This window comes from Acipenser ruthenus, chromosome 13 (genome assembly GCF_902713425.1).
Source record: "Acipenser ruthenus chromosome 13, fAciRut3.2 maternal haplotype, whole genome shotgun sequence".
NCBI lineage: Eukaryota > Metazoa > Chordata > Actinopteri > Acipenseriformes > Acipenseridae > Acipenser > Acipenser ruthenus.
The window spans coordinates 31,410,780-31,433,971 of record NC_081201.1 but is presented as its reverse complement, the minus strand read 5'-3'; the positions used below and the strand labels follow the sequence as shown (position 1 = coordinate 31,433,971).

General features: G+C 39.4%; 2 protein-coding genes across 5 annotated transcripts in view; both read left to right on the top strand.

The window, feature by feature from the left end:
- Nucleotides 1–1,094: 1,094 nt before the first annotated feature.
- LOC117417812 (uncharacterized) lies at nt 1,095–16,570 on the top strand. Of its 3 annotated transcripts, XM_034030144.3 has the most exons (17): nt 1,095–1,293; nt 4,985–5,059; nt 5,404–5,489; nt 6,785–6,868; nt 7,366–7,422; nt 7,801–7,953; nt 8,302–8,427; nt 8,680–8,725; nt 9,903–9,993; nt 10,206–10,347; nt 10,541–10,645; nt 10,995–11,085; nt 12,176–12,212; nt 12,496–12,573; nt 12,727–12,829; nt 12,932–13,083; nt 13,436–16,570. In XM_034030144.3, exons 3-17 carry the CDS (start codon nt 5,433–5,435, stop codon nt 13,569–13,571), a joined length of 1,458 nt encoding a protein of 485 aa, XP_033886035.2. In that variant the 5' UTR covers nt 1,095–1,293; nt 4,985–5,059; nt 5,404–5,432; the 3' UTR covers nt 13,572–16,570. The 3 variants fall into 3 exon arrangements, with proteins under 3 accessions (XP_033886035.2, XP_033886034.3, XP_058841088.1); XM_034030143.3 differs by lacking the exon at nt 4,985–5,059 and having other exon boundaries at nt 1,096–1,293; XM_058985105.1 differs by lacking the exon at nt 4,985–5,059 and having other exon boundaries at nt 1,234–1,335.
- The window catches only part of LOC117417900 (lysyl oxidase homolog 4-like), a 27,122-nt gene continuing 18,919 nt past the window's right edge, over nt 14,990–23,192 (top strand). The window contains exons 1-2 of one of the 2 annotated variants that reach the window (XM_058985104.1): nt 14,990–15,057; nt 21,426–21,736. In XM_058985104.1, coding sequence (XP_058841087.1) covers nt 21,451–21,736 — 286 coding nt within the window. In that variant the 5' untranslated portion in view covers nt 14,990–15,057; nt 21,426–21,450. Of the gene's footprint in view, nt 15,058–19,922; nt 20,123–21,425; nt 21,737–23,192 lie in introns of those variants that run through there. The other variant, XM_034030289.3, reaches the window with a different exon arrangement.

Below are 23,192 nucleotides of genomic sequence, written 5' to 3'. Positions count from 1 at the left end.
AAACAGGTCTCCTTCCATTAACAATCTCTTACAGAAATGGTGCATTGAAATCCATCTTCAAGTTTCAGTTTGTAGTTTGAAGTATTTTTTACCAATTCAAACTGGAGGGAAGAAATGGGCAGACGATTGCATATGCCGGTTAACTTTTAAAAAGTGAAGTACATTTCTTATGAAAATGCACATGCAGTAGATTTCTGTTAATTGCACAAAATGAAATTTAGATCAGGCTAAAATCCGAATAGATAGATACACACACACACACGCACGCACGCAAACACGCACGCATGCACGCACGCACACACACACACACACACACACACACACACACACACACACACACACACACACACACACACACACACACACACACACACACTGCTGTGCAAAAGTCTTAGACATGTTGCATTTTTCTACTCTGATGCATTATGAGCATCAACAATTTACTCAAAGCCTCCACTAGTGTTTTCTACTATTATAACAACCTTGACTTGCATAAAGAAGGAAACACACTGAGTGAAATAGCCTGTATCACTTGATTTTCAAGGTGTAGTCTCTGAAGCATAATCAACAAGTACAGAGAAACATCACCTGTAATTGACAAACCCAGGACTGCAAGACCCAAAAAGCTGTCTAACAAGGATGAGCAATACTTGAAGATAATATCCTTAAGGAATAGAAAGAAGACAAGTGTTGAATTGACAAAAGAACTGGCAGAAGGCACAGATGTTGTTGTCCATCCATCAACTGTCCAAAGCACCTTTGACCATTGTTCCATAGTCCAATTTCTGTGTTCTTGTGCATATTTGAGTCTTTTAGCCTTGTTCCCCTTTCTTAACAGGGGTATTCTTACTGCAACACTGATTTCAAGAGTGACCTTCGTACTGTTGATTTGATGGACAACGACACCTGTGTGCTGTGAGCGCAAATATACACATCCAGTCCTACACTGTTGGAAAAACATGTTATATACACAATTATTGATATCAAAAACAGAACTGTTGATATCAAAAACAACATGTTAAAACGGTTTGCCATGGAAAGTTGGCATTGGGTGCTGGGTGTATGTGGCATGTTGGCCCTTTAAGACGTGGTCTAGGGAGGGGGAACAGCACGCCGACGCTATACGCTCTCAGGAAGCGGAGAAACCGCTGAGATTCCCTTAGATAGTTTGTGTCCCGATTTTTTTTTTTTAATTATTTATTTTTATTTAGCTGACTTTGTGTTAATAATGCTGGATGGTCGCTCCGATGAGATTCACCAAGGACATATGCAGGCTGCTAGGGATCGCTAGCGGTGAGGAACCCGTCTGGGAAAGCACTTTTTTCTGCATTTAAAGCAAGTTTTGGGACTTTTTTCCTCTCGCTCTCGTATCTATCTCATTCTCTCTCTCTCCGTCTTATTTTCTCTCACTCTCCTCCTACATTCTATCGCTCTGTCTCGTCCTATGGCCGGTGCGCTGTGCTCGATTGGGCTTTGTACAGCACAGTTCAGTACAGTGAAATCAAGAGCCCACACTTTTAAGTAGTTATTGTAAATCAAAATGAAGGAATTTTGATGTATTACTATCTCATACGTAAAAGTATAGTAGATATGCGTGCGTTGTCAGAACTATAAAGTCACTCATTTGTGTTCTGACAAAATAATATAATTTTGAATTTATTTGCAATCTTATTCTTTTATTTGAAATGCCGGTATACAGTACTGCACAACAAGCAGTTATACTGTCATACTAAATACTGTACATTATATGGGCTGTATGCCAGTGTATGGTACTGTGTGCATTATTTCATATTGGTGTGTGCTTGGGTACAGTAAGACTGTACTGCAGTGTGAAGTGGAAAAGTATTTTTACATAATGTCGTGTAAATCATCGACAGCATTTATTTATATTATAATTACTTCATATTTGTTAAGGCCTACCACCAATAAAATATTGATAGTATTGATTTTTGAATGTTAGTTTGGACTTGTTCGGTCATTCCCTGGGATATATTTTATAGTCGTATAGTCGTTTATGCTGCCTATGTCTTCAAACGCTGTTGAAGTTAATATAGTTTTGTAGTTTGAAGTGTGGATGTGGGCCAAGTGCATTTACACCAGTTCTGTGTGTAAATAGTGCGAAAGATACATTGTTTACATGGTTGCTGTGTAAAGAAAGGCAGTGGTGTACCTGTTGCGCCATGCCTTACTGTTTACACCACTGATGTGAACACGCCCCAACCTGGAATACACGAACCCCAGGCTCAAACCTACCCGGATCATTCATTAGTAACAGTTATTACTGACAAAACAAACATAATTACATATATGATTCATGGTATAAATAATAATTCATTTGCACAGCACTGGAGTCAATCACTTTTTTACTGAAGCCCTGGCAGGTGTTGCATACAGTCTGTGTGTTCATGTGGTTTAACTTTTGCTGGACATTTTGAAGTTTATTTATTTATTTATTTATTGCTTGCCAGTGTGTGAGGGGTGTTACAGACAGTTGTGCTTTCACAAACCTAGCCAAATGATCACTGTGTAACCAAACTACAAAATATCCCTGTCCAGGGATCTGAAACCAGTCACAGTGAAAAAATAATATATACTGTGGTATGTAATGCAAATCATCTAATATGAGTACACACATTTAAGTTCATATTATAACTGTAGTAATATAAATAAATAACAGAAACAGCTGTCAATCACAGTGATTAGCGTTGCATGCTTGTTAAATGACACATCCAGCTGTAGTTGTATTATTCAAATACAGGCTCAATACTGAGTTAGGTGTAATGTGAGTTCAGAATCACAAGGGAAATTGTGGGTTATTTTCAACATGGATAAATGAAATGATGTCAGTTTAGGTACTGATACTCAATCTCAAGTTCTTCTTTTCTGCTCTAGATTTGTTTCACAGTTTAAATCTGACTTTTATTTATATTAGTTTTTAGCTGTTAACTTTTAACTTTGTTTCACAAAGTTGGTGCGATTTTGGAGCAGTAGTTTTAGTTCTTGTGTGGCTGCGTTGCAGTGTGTTGTTGATAAAACTTTTTAACTGGTTGGTAGTCGTGTTAATTCAGATCACATGGTAATTGTGTGATTTTTTTTTTTTTTTTTTTAACTGGTTGGTAGTCATGTGTTAATTCAGATCACATGGTAATTGTGTGATTTTTTTTTTTTTTTTTTTAACTGGTTGGTAGTCATGTGTTAATTCAGATCACATGGTCACTGTTGTGTGATTTTTCCACATTACATGTGGAACACTCTAGTGAGAGATACAGTAAGAACACCATTTCTTTAATAGCATTTTTCCACAAAGTACAATCTCTCAGAACGTCAAGGTTCTACCATTATAAATGTTCCACAGAGCAATAATGTTGACAAGGTTTAGGGGAAAATAAGTATTGGGGCTTTGCATAACAGGAGAACATGCTTTGTTCTGACTGTGGGTGTGCTTTGGGATTATGTGGGCTGTCTTGGTCTTAACAATGGTAGCATGCTTTTTCATGAGTCATCGGTGTTCTTAGTAAAACATAAACAAAAAATAAAAATCATTCCTCAGAGAGAGAAGGCAAGTTTGAGAGCTAATCTGATCAGACCTGAACTCCACTCATCTGGCAGCCCTGACGGCACATTTGGAAAATCACCTTTTTTTTTTTACATTTCCACATTCGGATAAGAATCCATGAATATTTCTCTCTTTTAAAGTCACTTCTCCAGCTGGATTTCATTGCCACTGTTTGAGTTCATCTGTAGAAGTGTTAAAAGTGGGACTGGGCCAAAAGCACTGAATCATCCTGTTAACCTTTGATAACTTCAGAAACACAAAAGCAAGATAAAGGGCTAGAAAAAATATAGTATTGTAACAAGATCCTGTATAAAAATAACATTTTCAAATGGCTATATTAGATAAAGAAACTTGCCACAGTATTAAGGTAAGACAATAAATTGTTCCCCAGACCTGGGACCAAATAAAATTACAGAAGAATTGTTTGCTAACCTTGAATTACAATTACAGGGCTATTGTGCTAAACATGCATTACAATTACAGGGCTACCCACATAAACATGTGCATTCTAAATAACCAAGCAACAATGGCACTAACACAGATATATACTACATAACTTAAAATGTGGTTGAAAATACAATAATTATGATCGTATGACAAATACATGCATAATTGAAATTACAAATTACACAATTACAATTGTAATTGACCCTGGTGTTCACCTCTACTGGCAGGCATGTACAGAGCTGTACAAAATGTTTGCATGCTGCTGTGTGACTGGATATAACGTGGGCATGCAACTATTCTCACTAGGAGAATAGAACCGAAGCAGTCTGCGGAATACAAAACTAGCAAACAGCAAGATTACAGCTTCTGAGAGGGTGTGCATTGTCTTGATGTAGTCCTAAACACTGCTCTGAGATAGCAATGCTCAAGTTCCAGTTTTATAAACCAAAACTGACTTCTGACTCATGAAACTGCTGAACCACTAAATCTGAAACTAAAAAGGAAGCGAGCCACTGAAACACACACTACAAATCAAACCCTTCTAAGTATATGGTAGAGCAAAAACCATGTAGTAATTCTGGCTTTGGATCTGCTGAAGTTATGGTGACTCTCCTCTCTCAAATGCAATTAATGACTTCATCCAAACAATGATGGAAGTGGCACCTGCTTTATCTATAGTAGACACGCCTGACCTTAAAGATGCCTTCATAGGTGACATTTCAACTATGAGATGACTGTATTTAATGTAAAAATGGCACATGTGGATAGTCTCAAAACATGCTCAATGGTGCTGAGAACAAATGTCTGTGATTTACTATACATAATGTAACACATCTGCTCCCCTGGCTGTGGTTTTTATTAATCCGGGGGCAATTGTGGCTGCAGCATGCTCTGCATTTAATAGAGAAGTGTGAAATCTTGATTTGTTTAGCCACATTCATATTTTTAAAGCAACTGAAGTTTTTTTTGTAAACTTTACAGAATCATGACAAAGGAATGGACAGTGGAAAGGAAACCTGCTTTCCCAAGTGGACTTCAAATCGAGTGAATGAAAAAGTATATAAACAGGAAAAAGAACTTATTTGAAAATGGCATAGCTAGAAGTAAATGTGACATGTTCAATGAATCGAATTCACAAGAGTAACAGGAACAGATTGTCTCTCATATATATATATATATATATATATATATATATATATATATATATATATATATATATATATAGATATATATAGATAGATATAGATATATATATAGATATAAAACATTTCAATTACGGTACCGACACTCAAGAAGTGTTTGTATGTGCATCTCCCTTTCTGTTTTTTCTGTGAACAGTGTGTGCGTGCGCACATTGTGTGATACAGTCACTCACTCACTGTGAATCTCTTTTTTCCCAGATGACCCCACTGAGCGCAGGGAGGAGCAGATGGATTATGGGGAAGGAACTTTGGACAATAGTGCAAGAGGCATGACACTAATACAGGTGAGCAAGGATGGAGAGATGTAATAATCAATGGGATTATAAATTGAATCATTTTTTCTTCCAATGGATAAATATTATTAAACTCAGCAATGGTGTAAATAAGAAATGTGTGTGTGTGTGTGTGTGTGTGTGTGTGTGTGTGTGTGTGTGTGTGTGTGTGTGTGTGTGTGTGTACCCGGCGTTGACTCAGGCAGGGGTGAAATTACAGACATTAATTAGGTAGATGGATTACTTTTACAATTAGGCATGCTTAATTCAAAGGTAGAGCACAGCACACAGTCACGCTAAAGAATCAAGAAGGGCAGTTAACATATTTATTGACTTGTGAAATACAATTCAAAGTTGTTTCAGTATGTCCACTGTTTTGACATTTCAAACATTTAAAAAAAAAAAAAAAAAACATTAAACTTTAAAGCTACAATGTGCAGTGCAGAAGCACATCATGAAAAAACAATTTTTTGCAAAACTCAAAAAATGCTAATTAAAAAATATTCATACCCTTTGATGCTATGATAGTATTGTCTACAAGGTGCTAGAAATGTCAATATGATAATGCAGAACCTAATTCTAGAAAATGCTGGATTGTAGATGAACATTCTTAGAGAGTATAAAAGGGTTAGGCATAGGATGATTGCTGTCATTACCAATAAGTCAATATGGGGAAAAGTAAAGAGCTATCTGAAGACCTTAGGCAGAATACTTTTTATTGTCAGAATGCTGGAGAAGGATACAAGATTCTTTACAAGCATTTCAGTATCCCAATTTCAACTATTGTTTCTATTATCAAGAAGTACAAGACTCATGGTACTGTCACAATGCTCCCTCAGTCTGGAAGAAAGGAGGTTCTTTCACCAAGAACAAGCAGAAGAATTGTGAGGAAGGTTAATAACAATCCGAGATTGACTGCCAAAGATATTCAAAGTGAATTGGCTGCAAGTGGGACTGGGGTTTCCATTTCAACCAAGGTCAAGTATTGCATGGTGAAGGTCTCAATGGTCGCAGGCCAAGGAAAAAGCCACTCTTAGGACAATTGCTTAAAGTTTGCAAAATGGCATTTGAATGATGGATATGAGTTCTGGTCAAAGGTTTTGTGGAATGATGAAACAGAAGTCAAGCTAATGATGAAACAGAAGTCAAAACTTAGCATGGAACAGTATAACTGGTTGAGTGAGAACTACACAATGTGTAAACTGCCATTGGTTATTAGTCGTTTCGTATCACTAAGAGAGTTTGGAACCTCAGTGTAGAGCATGTGGCCGGGCTGGATTATAATGGGATTGTGTTCTGTGGCGCAGGATGAAGGGATGAGCCTGGAGGAGAGTCTCGGTGAGGAGGAGCGAGCCAGACGAAAAGCAGAAAAACGACGGGCCAAAAAAAAGGTGAGTTGACATGATAACCAAAGAAGCTCTCCTGCTCCAGGTCCCCTGTTAGTGGAGGCCTCAAGACATCATTAGGCTTTCTGGTTGAAGTTAAAAGCAAGACTTTTGGATCAGTTATCCAGGATTGAAGTTTAGTTTAGATTGAAGTTCGCTTTTCATTAACTTTTTTTTTTAGTGTACCGTTTTATGCTTTGCTTTGGTAGCGAGGCGAGGAGCAATGGAAACTGAATGTCCTGAGTCATCCACATTGGAATGGAGTTCAAAGCGTGTGGAAGGGGTACTACACCAATTCACTCCCTTCAAACACATTCACTTCTAACATCAGCCTTAACACTGAGGAACTATTCTAGTAGTTTTATCTCAGAATTCACTCGTGGCCCGCTCCATTAATAGCAGTGGATGGGAGTCTTCATTGTACTGCTGTGAGTGCTTGGTTGATTCAGCTTGGGGAAGGCTTCTCACTACAGTTGAAACACTGTTTTTGTTTTATTTTTCAGCGACAGAGGGAAAGAAAGAAACTGGAAAAGGTAAAAGAGAGCGAAGACAATGAGCAGGTAAATAATACCTCCCCAAATACATGCATGTAAAGATCTAAATAAATACATAACTACAAAAAAAGATTAAACAGGCATGATCAGGAAAGTCCATTTGACAGTTTCACCACTGTGACCACTGTTCTCAGCTCAGCCCTGAATCCTTGTTGAATAGCTGAATCCACAATGGACGGATTTGAATGTCAGGCAGGCTCGGCAGTAATAGAAAGTCTGTTTAGTGGCTGAGGCAGGGCCACTTAGTTCCACCACCTCTCTCTCTGTGAGACAGTGTTCTCTCTGGGGCATGGTAGTTGCATTGACGCAGTATGGGGAAGCTGACAGCGCTATCTGCCGTATACCTCTGTGCTAACAGCACTGTGTGTGTTTGTGTGTTTGCAGGAAGAAGAGGAAGATGAGGAGGAGAGCGAGAGTGAGGAGGAGGCTGAGGAGGTGAGAGAGCTGGTCTCGCACAGCATGGGGAGAGCCACACAGCCGCTGGCTGCCACAGGGAACAAGAACAACCACAAATCCAACCACAGCTCCACCGAGGAGGTAAGCTAGAGGGTCGTGCTTCTACCACAGACCCAGCATAGGGTTTATAAAACAGGAACCTGTTGTACGGTTCTGCATAGGAGATAACTATTGTAGAATTATACATATGAACATACATGCATATCTGGTTGTGTTTATAGAAATATGTTATTTTATAGTTTTATAGTTCTAGAACTTTTTTTCATGAATTTAGTTTTGTAGTATATTGTTGTGATCTGTAATACCTGTATAGAGAATTCAATAATGTGTTAATAGTTCTGTTATATGAGTCATTTATATATAATATATTGCTTCAGTTTAATTCAGGTTGAAACCGTGCTTCCTGTATGTGTTCCGTCTTTCTCCCAGGAACCAGAGTGGGATGTAAACAGTGCTTTTGTAGCCAACGCTGCCAGTCACATCAAACCAAAGAGCCGAACCAAAGCGAGTCGCATGTCCAAAGAAAACAAAGAGAATGAGGCCAAAACTGGAGAGGTTAGTCTGGGGCAAGTGATGTTCACCTCCAGCATCTCATTCTATTCACTGTGCACTTTTTACCTGTTTTCTTTTTAGCCAATATGTGTAGTAACATGTTCTAAAAATATATTTTAAAGTAATTGCAGGTTTCTAAAAATTGTTCAGAGCAGTATCTGAAAAGCGAACGAGAACTCCGGCAGTGGAGACCCTTTACAAATTGAGAGTTGCAGTCTTAGAGGAATAATCCACACTCACGTGCATCTGTTTCAGGTGAATGGTACAGACACAGGCACAAAGAGGAGCACACCTTTGGCAGGTAATGGAATTCAGCGTTTCTTTTCTGTCTTTATAGCTGTCTACTGTGCTTAACTAAGAAAAGCAGAAGTTTGCCACTATCGCACCCCAGTGTTTACAGGATGCTCTGTTGTCATGTGGCATGGTAGTGATGTTTAAATAATCTAGTGTTGTATTTACTGTACCCATTGTTACATTGACTCTTTTGTTGGTCTGTACTATACATCGTGTACACTTTCAAAAGTTCAATTAACTCTCTTGCTTGACATAATTGAATGCCTCGTCTTGATTTTCATTCAAACAAATTCAGACAAAATACAAATGATATCTGGCAGATCTCATAAAATGACATATGTGAAAGATGCATGCATTCTGGAAACATGTATATTTCTTTAAGGGTATGTTTTTTCATAGCTATTAGTGAATAACACAAACTGCCAAACGTCGTTTGGCCTCTCTTCAATGCTGCACCTCATAAAAGCATGCAGTTGACATGTTTTCAATATTAATTGCACACTGGTGGAGTTGACTGCAAGTTTAGCATTCAGGTATTTGCAAAAATAACTCTGTGTATGTCCCATAGCTTAAAATGAAATGCCATTATACTGTCAGCTTGATGTACTTTGTTCTCAATTATGTATGGGGACAATAGGGCACAGTAACCTACAGTACCTACTGCATGCTCTCTGTCTAACAGTCTCTACCAACAAACCCTTTGATTAGAGGGTCCTCCGGTAATCCATTAGCCGTTGCAAAAGCTTGTTCTTGGTGCGATGCTGTCAAAAGAAAAATAATATTTTTGTAAGAAATGTTGTTTATGCTGCACGCAAGTTCAAGCACCTTTTGCTATATTTATTATTCCTGTGTTGTAATACAACTCTCCTGTGTCTCCTGGCCCTTTTTAGTAATCATATGTCTTTGTCTCTAGCGGTTTACCATCTAAAAGTCTTATTCTGCCATGACCATGGGTTTGCCTAATACAGACTAGCCTTTTAAAAGTTGCACCTGCTTTCAGGATTCAAGATTTCTTTGAAATCCCTCTGCCATGACCACCTAATCTCTTACTAAAATGGTCTTTCTGGGCTGCCAAATATTTTCAAAATGCCTTTAAATTAAAAGAGAACGACAGAGTGGGCCAAGGAGGGATCCTACATTATTATTGGATGGTGTCCGTGAATTATTTTTCTTTTCTGTCCCAGAAAAAGGGATCAAGTTGGTGGAGCAAGGGCAGTATTCTCAGGCAGTCGCTATGTTTACAGAAGCAATCAAATATGATCCAAAGGATTACAGGTATGATGCTGCTGGTGCTTCTGCTGCTGTATTTGATCCTGTAAAGCATGACAACCACTGTTTGAGTAACAGTATAGTATTTAATCATTCTTGCAATGCTCTCTCTCTCTCTCTCTCTCTCTCTCTCTCTCTCTCTCTCTCTCTCTCTCTCTCTCTCTCTCTCTCTCTCTCTCTCTCTCTCTCTCTCTCTCTCTCTCTCTCTCTCTGGACAGGTTTTTCGGGAATCGCTCGTACTGTTATGAATGTGTGGAGCAGTACAACTCTGCACTCGCTGATGCTGAAACATCAATCCAGCTCGCTGCTGATTGGCCAAAGGGCTATTTCCGGAAAGGGAGAGCATTAATGGGGATGAAGGTCCGTTTGTCTTATAGTCGGTTGTAAAAAAAAAACAAAAAAACAATCAATGCTTAGCTTCTGAGCAGATCCTCCCCAGTGTCTGTCTGCAAAGGCTTTTGAACAGGATTCTGGTTTTGTCACTGGAGCAGTCAAAATGATGATTGATAGAGAGCCGAGGATAGTGCTGACCTGTTTGTGTGTGGTGTTTTAGAGGTACAGCGAGGCAGTGAAAGCCTTGAGTGTGGTGCTGAAGCTGGACCAGAACTGTGAGGATGCTGTGAATGAGATCTTCAACTGCAGAGTCCTTCATCTCATGGTACGTCTTCATCTAGTTAGTTATCTTTTTAATGATTTTACTTTCGAAACCATTTGAAATGACTATTTGATTTTACAGTTTTTAATGACCTTATTGATTTATTTGAAGAAAAAAAATGGTATGTAACAACACAAAAATCAATATTGTATTGTATTTAAAACAGGAATGATGGATGAGGTCTCAGTTTTAACTTCTGCTGAGTTCACTCCTATATAGAACTGAAAATGAGATTGCAGTGATGCATACTACACTCATCAGATTAAACTTGCTAGTTAAAAAGGATGTCAGTTATATGTTGTATGAAGTACTGTTTGTGTATGAAAAGTAAATTTCTCGTTTTTTCCAACAGGAGCTGGGGTTTAATCTACAGCAGAGCATTCTCTTGTTAGACAGGTTCACCACAGTGCAGGGAGTCCTGGCCTCTCCTGAAGCTGCCAAAGGTAAGCACTACTCTCCATTGCCATAGGGGGAGCCAGAGGTTGGCGCTAAAATAAAGCCTCTGGGTTTGTTTCACTTTTTTATAAACAATTGTATGAGTTTCTGCTTTTTAACCCTCATTGAGGATATGTGCCATTATCCTGACATTTCCTTTATTGGAAGGCTCTTGAGTAGGCTGGTAAGATAAATTGGTCTCTTTTAAAGAGCTAAAGAGAGTCTGCACCCCCTAATATGTATAACCTGTCGTGACACCTCTACTTAAATGACTATTTTTCTTATTTTCTTTTCTTGAATGCTTATTGAAAAATCAATACTGACACGGTTGTCTGAAGACACTGCAAGAGAAAGCAGTCCTGCACAAACTCTACAATGCTGTTCTCCCTGTCGGTATCTGGCTAATTAAAATCCTCCATGATCAATGCCTTCTGTGGAGGCCTTCATTAACCGCAGAAACTGAGTTATTTTGTACTGACTAGTTGTATTTGTATTTTGCTGGTTTCCTTATTTATACAATACTGCTAGGCTGCTTCCTCCTGATGCGCTCCATGATATCACAGTATTTACCCTATTTTGTTTTTAATTGCTGATTGGGAGACCACTGTTTACAATCTTTATATTTCTAAAGATGTGGGTGATTTGTTTTTATTTCTGGGGGAAGGAGGGATATGCTGTGCTTATTAAAGTACATCCCATAACTTTTGCAGAGATTGAGATAAGACTCCTATTGCTTAGCAGTTCCAGATTGTAATACAAGCTTGATTAGCCACAGTGTATAGGCAACAAGCTGAGGTGTCTCATCTTAAACTCATAGTGAAATCGGGAGTGGATCAAACAGCCATGCAGTGGGAGTCTTAATTTCCATGCCTGCTTTTGTACTGATTCTTGAAAGGTTATTGTATTCACATTAATTGCTATGGCTGCACAAAGAACATTTGATTGCAGTAAAAGTATGAGGAACAATGTTTTTTTTCTATGGACTTGGGCATTGAGTAAACATTCTCAGAGAGCACTCCTGCCTCACACTACTGCACATTCTGTCTGCTGTATGAACATGGCACAATTCTCTTACACCTTTTTTTTCTTTGTCTGAAGTGGCGGCTGACCTAGACTCTTTGCTGGACCAATCTGGGTAAGAGCTGTTTTCATATTTAGCATTGAATCTTGAGCAATCAGTAAATTTTTATTTTATTTTATTTTATATAAAAACAATCCACTAACACAAATTATGTGATACTAATACTAAATCTAAATATGGGGTGTTTTTTTCTTGTGGGCACTTTGGGTGACAACACTCCTCACTTGATGCTTTATCCTTTGTCTTTAACAATGATGTCTGTTCAGTTAAGTGAGTTGATTTCTGGAGTAGGTAAAAGACTGGGAGGAATCTGACTCCTGTCTGTGTTTTCTCCCAGAAACCCTTGTGCCTCTCTCTGGGTGGGGAACGTGACGGTTGATGTAAAGGAGAAACAGCTGCGAGACCTGTTCAAAAGGTAGGGAGCGCTCCATGCAGTTTTTATTTCTTCTGTTTTACAGCTAACCTTTATCCTTCTGTAGAACTGTCTCATTTGTGTGGTGTTTCTTAATTGCCATCAAGGGCACCTTTACAGCACGCTCCCCTGATACCTGTTCCTCCCTCTCTGCAGTTATGGAGAGATCGACAGTATTCGTGTTCTCCACGAAAGATTCTGTGCCTTTGTGAATTTCATAAGTGCAACAGCAGCGGCCACTGCGATGGAGAAGCTGCAGGTCAGTCCTTGGACCAAACACTCAGTTAAAGTGAAGCAAGTCATGTACAACAAAGTTCCTCTTAAACGAAATGGAATTGTCATGGTGTTTCTGCTGTTCCAGGGCAAGGAGATTGAGAGCACCAGGCTGGTGATCCGCTACCCAGACAGACGACCCCAGCGAGACCCCGCTTCACCACAGAGGCCAGCAGTCTTTCCGGTACCTGCGCCTGCACAGCCTGCCAAACCCCAGCCAGCAGCCACTTCCACCACCGGGTAACCTAGCCAGCATGCAGTGCTTCAGACCATTACTCCATCCAGGGCCCTGTGCCTGCACTTACACTCCCTAACCACTGGGGGAATCGCCAACTGTGTTTACTATCAAGCCCATTGGCTGAGAGTGTAAATATTTAAAAGAGAGGTCTGCACTTTGAAAAATCTACGCACTTTTCCAAAAGAGCTATTGATCTCTAAAAGCCTGTACTAACCTACTTTGATTAAATTGTTGTCCAGTTTTTAAATAAGGGGATCTAGAACCAAGGTATTCTGCATTATTAGTTGTATCTGTCATATTGCTTTCTTGGGGGTAGTCTGATTTATTTATTTATTTATTTATTTCTCTGTTTAGGCCCAGGCGCAAAGGCCCCGTTCACAGAAATGAATGTTACTTCTGGAGAACCACCGGCTGCCATTTTGGAGACAAGTGCCGCTTCAAACACATTCCTGATCACCGCGGGAGGGACAAGAAACCTTGGCAGACCTGAGAATGTGTGCTGTGCACACTGCCACAGGGCGGGCGGGAGGCAGGGTGGGAGCAGGGTAAAAGTGTGATAATTAAAGTTTGTCTGGTAGGTGGACACTGATGTTTGGAATAGTGTTTAGGGGAGAGTACCCCTAAATCCTACCCCTAAATCACAATTCTCAGTTATTCACCCAACAGCACACTCGCCAGCCCATTCTTCCATAATAATAATAATGTGTCTAAATGATTTTAGAAAGACTTCCTGTTATCAAGATCTCAGTCGCACAGTACAATATTTAAATTGCAAAGTGTGGTCTTGAAAGCTCACTCTCAGAGTGTTTTAATCCCAAATAAATCTTTTGAGGATGTCTGTTTTAGAGATGCACAAGACAAGCCCATAGACACACACTTGAGTTGGGTTAGTGTTCATGGTTGGGAGATCATGGGCTATGAAGGTAATGAAACAAAACTAGACTACCAGAGCAATAGTATTGCACTTTCATTAAAAAAAAAAAGTGCTTAGACTTCATGTGGAATCCACAGAACAAGTGCCTTCCTTTATCTATCTATCTATCTGTCTGTCTGTCTGTCTGTCTGTCTGTCTGTCTGTCTGTCTGTCTGTATGAGTGTGTGTGTTTTGGCGTTCTATTTAATAGTCTTTTTACTTTATAAAGATGAACTTTAACCCTTGCACTCTTCCTCATCAACGCTAGAGATGGTGTGCATGGCCCCATCGCTTCCACTTTGTAAACAGAAAGCTTAATGCTGCTGTTTCAATAGCGCTATTCCACAATACCCCAACCCCTTTCCCCTAAAAGTAGCGTTTTGCAAAAAAAAGATGCAAAACCTGTGTAGCAAAAGCTTTAAAAAAATGAAAATGATTTTTTTGTTCTTGCACTCCTGTGCCGCTGTTTGGTGTTGGTTCTAGAAGCAGAATGCAGAACCCTGTTTGTGAGGACAGAGGTGCTAATTACCAGCAGTTCAAATCAGAATCTGTGAAAGCTCTTTCAGGGGTATTGTGTAATACTACTGTCTATAGACTGGGCCTGGGTGTGGATTTCTAGATCCCAGCTATGGAGCCCTGTCCCTTCCACACTATCTATAAACTTGGCACTGCAGTAATTCATAGAAAAAAGCAGAAGTTACAAAAATGACTTTGTGTTTATTTCGGTATGGCATTTTTTGTAGCCGTGGTTTCCCCAATATAATCTATGCAAGAGCACTTTTAAATGGGAAATAGTGGGTTCAATTAAGTTTCCCTTTGTAGACTTTTATTATGATGCTGTTGAAAATGTTCTTATTTAAGTTACTGTAACTGGTATGAAAACTTACTTCAGAACCTTGTTACTTAATTGATTCAGGCCACCAGGTGTCAGGATCAGTCCTATAATTACCCCCACCCCGTCGCAGTTCTGATACAGCAGAGAGCTCAAAGTATTGCACCACCATGTGGATGGAAAGTCTAAAGACCAAAAGACCGAGTCCACTGACCGCCCCTCCCCTTAAAGGTACAGCAACATTTGCAGAGTAATAGAAATACCTTTACTAGCGGTTGTGTAGTAGACCGCACTTCAAGTTTGATAACTTTATCACTAGATTTATTTGGCACGCTTTTATCAGTATGTGAATCATAGCTTTTTTTCTGCACATGGTGTGTTTGTTAATGGCCTGTATTAATCCTAAAACTGATTGTTGACCACTGCACATTTACCGTTAGGCTATGTGTTTGTTGTTTTCTTACTGTTTATGAGATATTACACAAACGTTTTTGCAACCAGAGCTTTTCTGAGGATGCGTAACTAAAGTTGTTTTCATTGTGGGGCTGTTTATTTTGCAGTTTCACTTTTGAATTCCTGGTGTATTCTTTTAAGGGCTGTGGGGGTGATCTGACACTGAACATGCTGTCTAGCTTAGCTAGCTCACTTACTTTACTTTGTGCTTGCTAGCTTAGCTAGCTCACTTCCTTTACTTTGTGCTTGCTCCTTCGAGATATGCAAAGAAATCAGATTCAACTTTCCCCAGTCTTTGGAAGTAAAGACACAGTTAAAATCCCATTTGAAAAAATCAAAATAATCCTTTAAAGGGAAAGTGATTTTTAGCTACAGTATTTCTTTTTTTGCACATGCCTGTTGATTTTTTTTTCCTTTTATTTATGTATTTATTTTCGTGCTTGAAGCCCCAGTTGCCCATCCCATACTGCTGTGGGCTTGTATTAGGGGGCTAACAGATCAATCGAATGGGACCAGCAACAGTGCAATCAGAACTGTCCCATTACCTCCCACATGTACAGTGGTTCAAAAGTTTACAGAGAGGTGGGAAAGTAAGCAATGGTACACTGCAGGTAGCAACAGGAGACTGTGGGAAGGGGATGGTATGTTTGGGCACATATCAAAAAGGGGACAACTGTGCCACCAGTTTTCCAGCTGTAAAGTGATCAAATGATTTTTGAATCACCCTATAGACAGAGCTGTAATTATTATTTTTTTTATAGTAAAAAATATATATATATATATATTTTTTCTTTCTTTCTAAGTACCAGATGCTGGCAGCTGCATTAAAGCAAAAAGCTGTCTTTGTGGGTTGACTGGTATGTTACCCAGAGTGTTACTGAAGAACAGATTACAGTGATATTTCTCAAACCCCCACCCAGAGGTTTACTATCATGAAGGTTTCTGGGAAAACACTGTTTTATGTTATTTTTTTATGCCGAAGCTGATATTTCTAAGCGGTTTGTTGTGGTAAATGAGAAGAGAAGCACTCTTCAAACACTGTAAAGAGGGCGGCTGCATCGGCTCAAATAGGTACATTTTGAGAGTGTTTTTAACATTTTGTTTCCCCTAAGTGTTAGTTAATGTGTCTGACTGCACTGCTGCCAAAATGTAAATAGTGCATACAATGTATTTTAAGCTTTTTGTTTCATCTGCTTGTGACTGTTTGTTTTTAAAGGGTCAGTGGTGATGGTCAGTGTGCCACTCTGCTGTGTACTGGAGAACAATAATAAAGACCGTATTGAACAAAAAACCCAAGGAATCACAAACATGCTGTTCCTGTTAGGCTTCTACTAGGCTGAAGGATTTTTTTTAAGTCTAGGAATAACAGTAGGGTTTGGGGAGGGATGTTATACTGTGGTTAGGTTTATTTTGTGGTCTGCTTGTTGCCAGGAATAGACAGTAGTATACAGGGATGGAAATGACTCCCATTGCAAAGCAGTTTGATGCGTTCTCAGTTTTACTACGAGTTTAATAAGGCATACCTGAGCTTGGTACAGTTACACTGTTGCTAATCAAACTCGTAATAAAACCTGGGGGTCCCCGAATGGCTCACCTGGTAAAAGCATTGCCACGCGGCATGCAGGGTGAGTCATACACCCAGAGATCGCAAGTCTGAACCCTGGTTGTGCAAGGCAGCTGGTCTTCACTGGGGACTCTGGGGGGGGGGATCCGGCTTACTGTTTCTCCTCACCGCTCTGCGGCGACCCCTACAGGTCAGGCGCAGAGATTTGCTGGGCTGGACTTTGTCCTCCAGAAGCCGGTATCCTGCGGACATCCGCTCTCGAGTTCCTGGGTGTAAAAAAGACTCAGATTTAGCTCGTGGGATCGGAGGACGCCCACTGAACCTCGGGTCCCTGAACTGTGTGGGGAATCGCCGCGGTGAAGGAGAAAAATAATTGGGCATTCCCAATTGGGAGAAAATTTAAAACAATTGGAGATTCAAAATTTAAAATAAATAAATAAATAAATAAAATGTAATAAAACCTGGAATGGGCGTCCCTGGTGTGTGTAAGTATATAAGATGTGTGTGTCTATATATAATGTGGTATTTCATAGATTACAGGTTTATCATTTTATATAAATTACCATTGTCTTTTATATTTTAACTTCATTTTGTCACCCAAATTGAAGCGATTACTACAAGTACTTAACTTATCCCACTGTTGATTCAATTAAAGCGATCACTACAAGTACTTAACTTATCCCACTGTTGATTCAGTTACATTTTAGGTTTTTGCACTGACTGAATTGTGCTCTGTGCAGTTCAGCCTTTACAAGAAGAGATAACTTGTGATAACATGTATTTGCAGTGATGCTGTCCATTGTAACTGGTTCAGTTTCTGAGTGGTAGTTTAACCACTATTTACCGCCACTGGAATCTTTGGTGAAATACAATTGTACACCACATCTCTTATTAGATGTATGGTTTTAAAACCAAGTTTAAAAAAGTCTCTACTGGGTTTGAAATGCCTCTAAATAACTTTTAAGTACCTGCCTTGACCTAAATTACCTTAATTATCTGTACCTTCACTTACCTGACTGCTGAAGAAGTTAATTAGTTTAATTATTGTATCTGTTTTAGGGGTCCAAGTTCCAAATCACAGGTTCCCTTTAAATATCCATTATCATACTGACCTTTCATCTTTGGATCCTGAAGAGAGGGATACTAGCCACTCTACAAACTGAATCGAGGATGATACGAACACGCTGTCATTTGACAAATTGTTAGTTCTTCCCTGTTCTCTAACTTGTGAAAGAGAGAAAGCTGCAGCTGGATATAAGTCATAAAATGCTTCTTTTTTTTTTCAAGTTAAGGAGGTGCTATAATTTGAAAAGGCTGCTGTTTATCATTGGAAACTACCTATTTATTACATGCAGCCACAAATTGTGGGTGATGGAGGAGCCAGTACTGCACTGTGTAATTAGAGAGAGAGAGGTGGAGTAACCACTGAGCAACAATAGCAGATCTTAAAGGGACTTTCCTTCAAATCAGCCAGCACTGCCTTCCTGCACCTTAATAATGAGCACTAAACACTCCATTCTCGGCTCTCCAGCACTGCCTTCCTGCACCTTAATAATGAGCACTAAACACTCCATTCTCAGCTCACCAGCACTGCCGTCCTGCACCTTAATAATGAACACTAAACACTCCATGCTCAGCTCTCCAGTACTGCCTTCCTGCACCTTAATACTGAACACTAAACACTCCATTCTCAGCTCTCCAGCATTGTCCCCCTGCACCTTAATAATGAGCACTGATGAAAACACTCCATCCGGATCTGTTTCTGCTTGGCTTTCATGATGCTGTAGAAAAAGTGAACACTGCTAAAAATACCTATGGTATAATGTGTGCTTTGCTGCTGTGATGTCACAGGGCGATGTTTTTGGTGTTTTCTGGGTATCCAGGGAGACTCGAATCAGATTGTGTGCGTGATTAGAGTCTGCTAACTGAGCCTTTTCAGAAAATTGCTGGTTGCACATTTTAGAAAAAAAAATATTAAAAAAAAAAAAAGTTTAGGTGTATTTTTCCCAGAACTTCGACAATTATTTGGTACCTCCTACAGCATGTGTCACATAGTTACAGGCACAATTACCTCTCTGTTCTATTATTAATTGAGTGGTTTGACAGTAAGAATTATTTACAAGAAATAATTGTTCCACATCGACCAAATGAATCACATAAAATATTCTCATTTACAATCAGCCCCCGATGCCTTCAATGAACTTAAATACAAAAATGAACAAGATATTAATAAACTGGACCCCCTTAGGAGAAATCAGTCATTCTGGAACATGTTGGTCACAATTGGTTGCAATCATTAGTTATATAAGGAATACATTTGTATTAGTTATATAAAGAATATATTTTTACATTTCGTTTATTGGAATAAATGTTAGGAATTGATGCTTTTGATGGCCGTTGGCTTGTTTAACAACACTCTAAAACAGTTTAATCGATACAGAACTGTATTCAATCAGTCAAAACAGACTTTCTTCAAAATCTTATGAATAGGGCCCGATGTCCAAGGATTGGATGGCTGGACTATTTGCAAGGCATTATGGGGAAGCTGGCATTGCCACTGCATGTGTTGTACACATTCTGTGGATAAATAGCGCTTCCGTTTCCAGGGTCATTGATTCAACAGCTTTCAATACCGTCCTCCCAGAACAGAAAACAATTTCCAAAGGTATTGGTTACTGAGTGCTGGAGCATGTTTAAATAGCTCCCCCTGGTAAGAAGCTGGAGAACTGCTTTGTTCCCAGCTGCACCATCTATAGGTGGAAATTCTCCTAGGTGAGACACAATAGCTGTGGACAAAGCTAGGGTGTCGCTACTGAGGCTGAGCCTAAACAGACAAGAGGAAGGATTTGTTCAAAAAGCTCAATGTTACAAGACAGACAGACACAGAAGCTGGGAAGAGGCAGAGCTCAGAATAAAGAGAGAGCGAAGAAAAGAATAGGAGGGGGATACAAGCCTAGAGGTAGTACATACATATTGTAATACATACACATTTTAATGATACTGAACCAAAACATAAATCATAAAAAGAGAACTGAGGGGGAGAGGGAGGGGTAGAAAATGGGAAGATATAGTAAAGGGGGAAAAGATAAGATTAAAGGTTTTCTGAGAAGCTTTAAAGTCAAACTGGAGTCCATCAGGAAAGAAGGAGGGAAGGAGGAAGGGAGGGAGAGAAAGAGGGAGGCAGAAAAGGGGATGGAGAGCAGAAGGGTTAGCTCCCTCCCTCAATCCAAACTCTTCTCTCACACACAGTGAGGCTGCTCTCTGCAATACTGATCTCACGTGAGTACTCGTTCACTGGCATGCTAGGGGGCTTCATATTCAGAGCTTTGAAGATTTGTGTTATAATCTTAATATTTAAGATTTTTTGGGGCTTTTTTTATTTTTGCTGTTTCAAAACTGAGTTTTTTTTTTATTATTGTTGGCTATTTTCAACTAAATGATCATTTTACATTTTTCAACATTTTTGTTATTGTTTTTCTTGTGTTGCTTTCATAGTAGGATCATTGTATATTCTTAATAGATTATTTATATATTTTTACAATCCCATACAATCCATGAGTCCATACATATGGTTGTGTTGGTATGTCTCAGAATGTAAAAAAATGTGTTTGATTTACATGTATGTAAAGGATTTGGGTGATATGAATACTATGTAAATAGAAATATCTTTTACACTGGGATTTGATGTTTTATACTCATTTTACCTTCTATGCAATAGTTTTGTAATTGAAATGAAATGAAGGGTGCAGAGAGAGAGAGAGAGAGGGATAGAAACAGATCTACTGTTAGTGTGCCACAGCTCAGAGAATATGTAATGTACTCGGTTATTGTTATAACTCTTCTGTTGGCTTTTGTATTCTTGTTCTTTAGCATGGCAAACAGTTTTAACATGTAATCCTCCATTTTTTGTATCAAACATTTTAATAGAAATGCTGACCTCCGAAATCGAGGATTAAATGTTAAAAGTGCTTGCCATACTTTGAGGCGTTTCAACACAAGAGCCCTGCTTCAATTTGAGTTGCAGTCTCCTCTCTTCACCAGAGGGTGTCAGTGTTTAGCCTCTAGGAGCAATCCCTTTCCCAGTGAGCTTCTCACAGACAGAGAGCCCTCTCTATTGTGGCACTAAAACAAAGCTTTCTTCTTGTACTAATGTGTATCATAAGCTTTGCAGATTACTTTGCATGCACTGTGGGTGATTTATAATTTTTCAACATTTCTCATCCTATAAAGTTTATATTCTTTAGAGGAAAGTTGGCATGTGGATCTCTTTGGAGGTACTACCTAATAGAAATCTTAATTTTCATATTTTCACTTCACCCATCATCAGCATACCCTTATGTCAAAGCAGTGAAAACGCAATGAATTGCGAAGCCTCATTCTGAAGGGCAGACTGAAACTGAGCTGCACTGTAAAATATTCTAATTTTATAATACAGAAAAGTGTACTTCACTTACATGTCTAGAAGTTTCACCTCACAATTTGACATACACTCACTACAGAGATGTTTAAATCCTTGATACATAATGGAGCTCCCCCAATACATTTCTGCACTGTTGCACACGTTTTCTATGTTCTCTTGCAGGATTCTGTCAGGCCCCTTTATCGAGATGTTGGGGTTCCTCGTGTCTGTGACCCCCCTACTACTTCTGTCTGCCCTGACCTCCCCCGCTGAAGGACAGCCTCGAAACCGTGGCGTACCCCTCATCAAGCTGCGGCTGACCGGGGAGACCAGCAAGCCCAACGAGGGCCGGCTGGAGGTCTATTACAACCGAACCTGGGGCACCGTCTGTGATGACGAGGTGGATATCAACCTTGCGAACGTAGCTTGCAGGGAGCTCGGCTTCGAGAACGCACAAACCTGGGCTCACAGCGCCAGGTACGGGGTTGGCAAAGGTGAGTGGCGGTGGCTGTTCCAGATGAAGGCACTTTATTTATAACTCAAGTAGACGAATGGAATGCATGCAGTTTTTGGTGAAGATGATTTAGTAAAACGTCTGTTTAACTAACATCAGAAGCACCCCCTTCAGTTTTACAGACTTTTGTAAAGCACACGTATTACTGAAGTTTCTTGATTGAGGGATTCAGTTGAAGAGTTTCTATTGGGGGTGTATTCTTGGTGGTAGTTGGAACAGTAGAGACTCAATGCAGTTGAGGAGATCAGCTAAAGCAAGCATTCTGTGATCTGGTCATTTGAAATTTTCTACAAAAATCAATACATAAAGGTTATTATTAACACTAAAGTGAGGAGTGGAGTCAGTGTCAGGCAGGGATGGAAATAAGACTCCTATTGCATAGCAATTTCACCCATTCCAGGTTCCCTTACGAGCTTGATTAGCCACAGTGTATATGTACCAAGCTCAGGTGTCTTATTAAACAGCAAAACCAGGAATGGATCAGGCTGCCATGCAGTGGGAGTCATATTTCCATCCTTGGTGCCGGGTCATTTCAGTTTATAGATTCAGTGTCACCCTCTACTCTACTGATTTGTTCAAGTGCTGTATATTGACAGAGTTTCTGAAAAAGAAACTGTTTCTGTTGAACCAAATAAGGCAACATAACGGTACTATATAACACATATGGTGAAATATTGCCGGCTTTCAGTTTCAAGAAGAAAAATACATTTCGAACCACTGACACTAAAATCAACCAAAGCAATTTTAGTTTTAACATAGTGGGCCCTATTCACTGACGAGTAATTAAGAGTCGATTAAATGCAGTTTATTGAACTTAAACTCTAAAGCTGAATAGGGCACAGTCATTCAGTCTTGTACTTTTTCACTTCACTAGTGTTTACCTAATATTTTCTTTCTTTTATAATGTATTTTAAAAGTGGAGAGGAAGGAAAACTTTAATTTATGTACAAGTATTGTACATTTATAGCTTAAGTGATTTCCCTTATAAAAGTTTACCACTATATTCTTGCATGATATTTATGCAGTTTTCCCATGCTTTTCCCATACTTATACCATTCCAAGCTGGAAAACCAGGGGTGGCAGCTGGTTTCAGCATTTAGGGAATTCAAAGATATTGGCACTTGAACAGTAAAAGGTCTCAAGACTTTGGTGACCAAAGACCCTTGTTCAAATTCTGTTTTGTTTCTTTCCTCTCTCTATTTCTGTTCTGCACCATTCACATATTTTCATTGTGTTCTAAACTGGTCCAGTAAGAAATGAAAACACACTGTCTCCTGCTTGAATTTAGTCTGAGGCAGTGGTGTATGCTAGAAAAGTCTTAGTATTGAGCACTTCGCACTTAAATTAACGACGCAAATTCCACTGCCTTCACGGCTATTCCTGTGGTGTTCCACTTGAATTCATTATAAAGTGGTGGCCATTATTTAAAAAGTGTT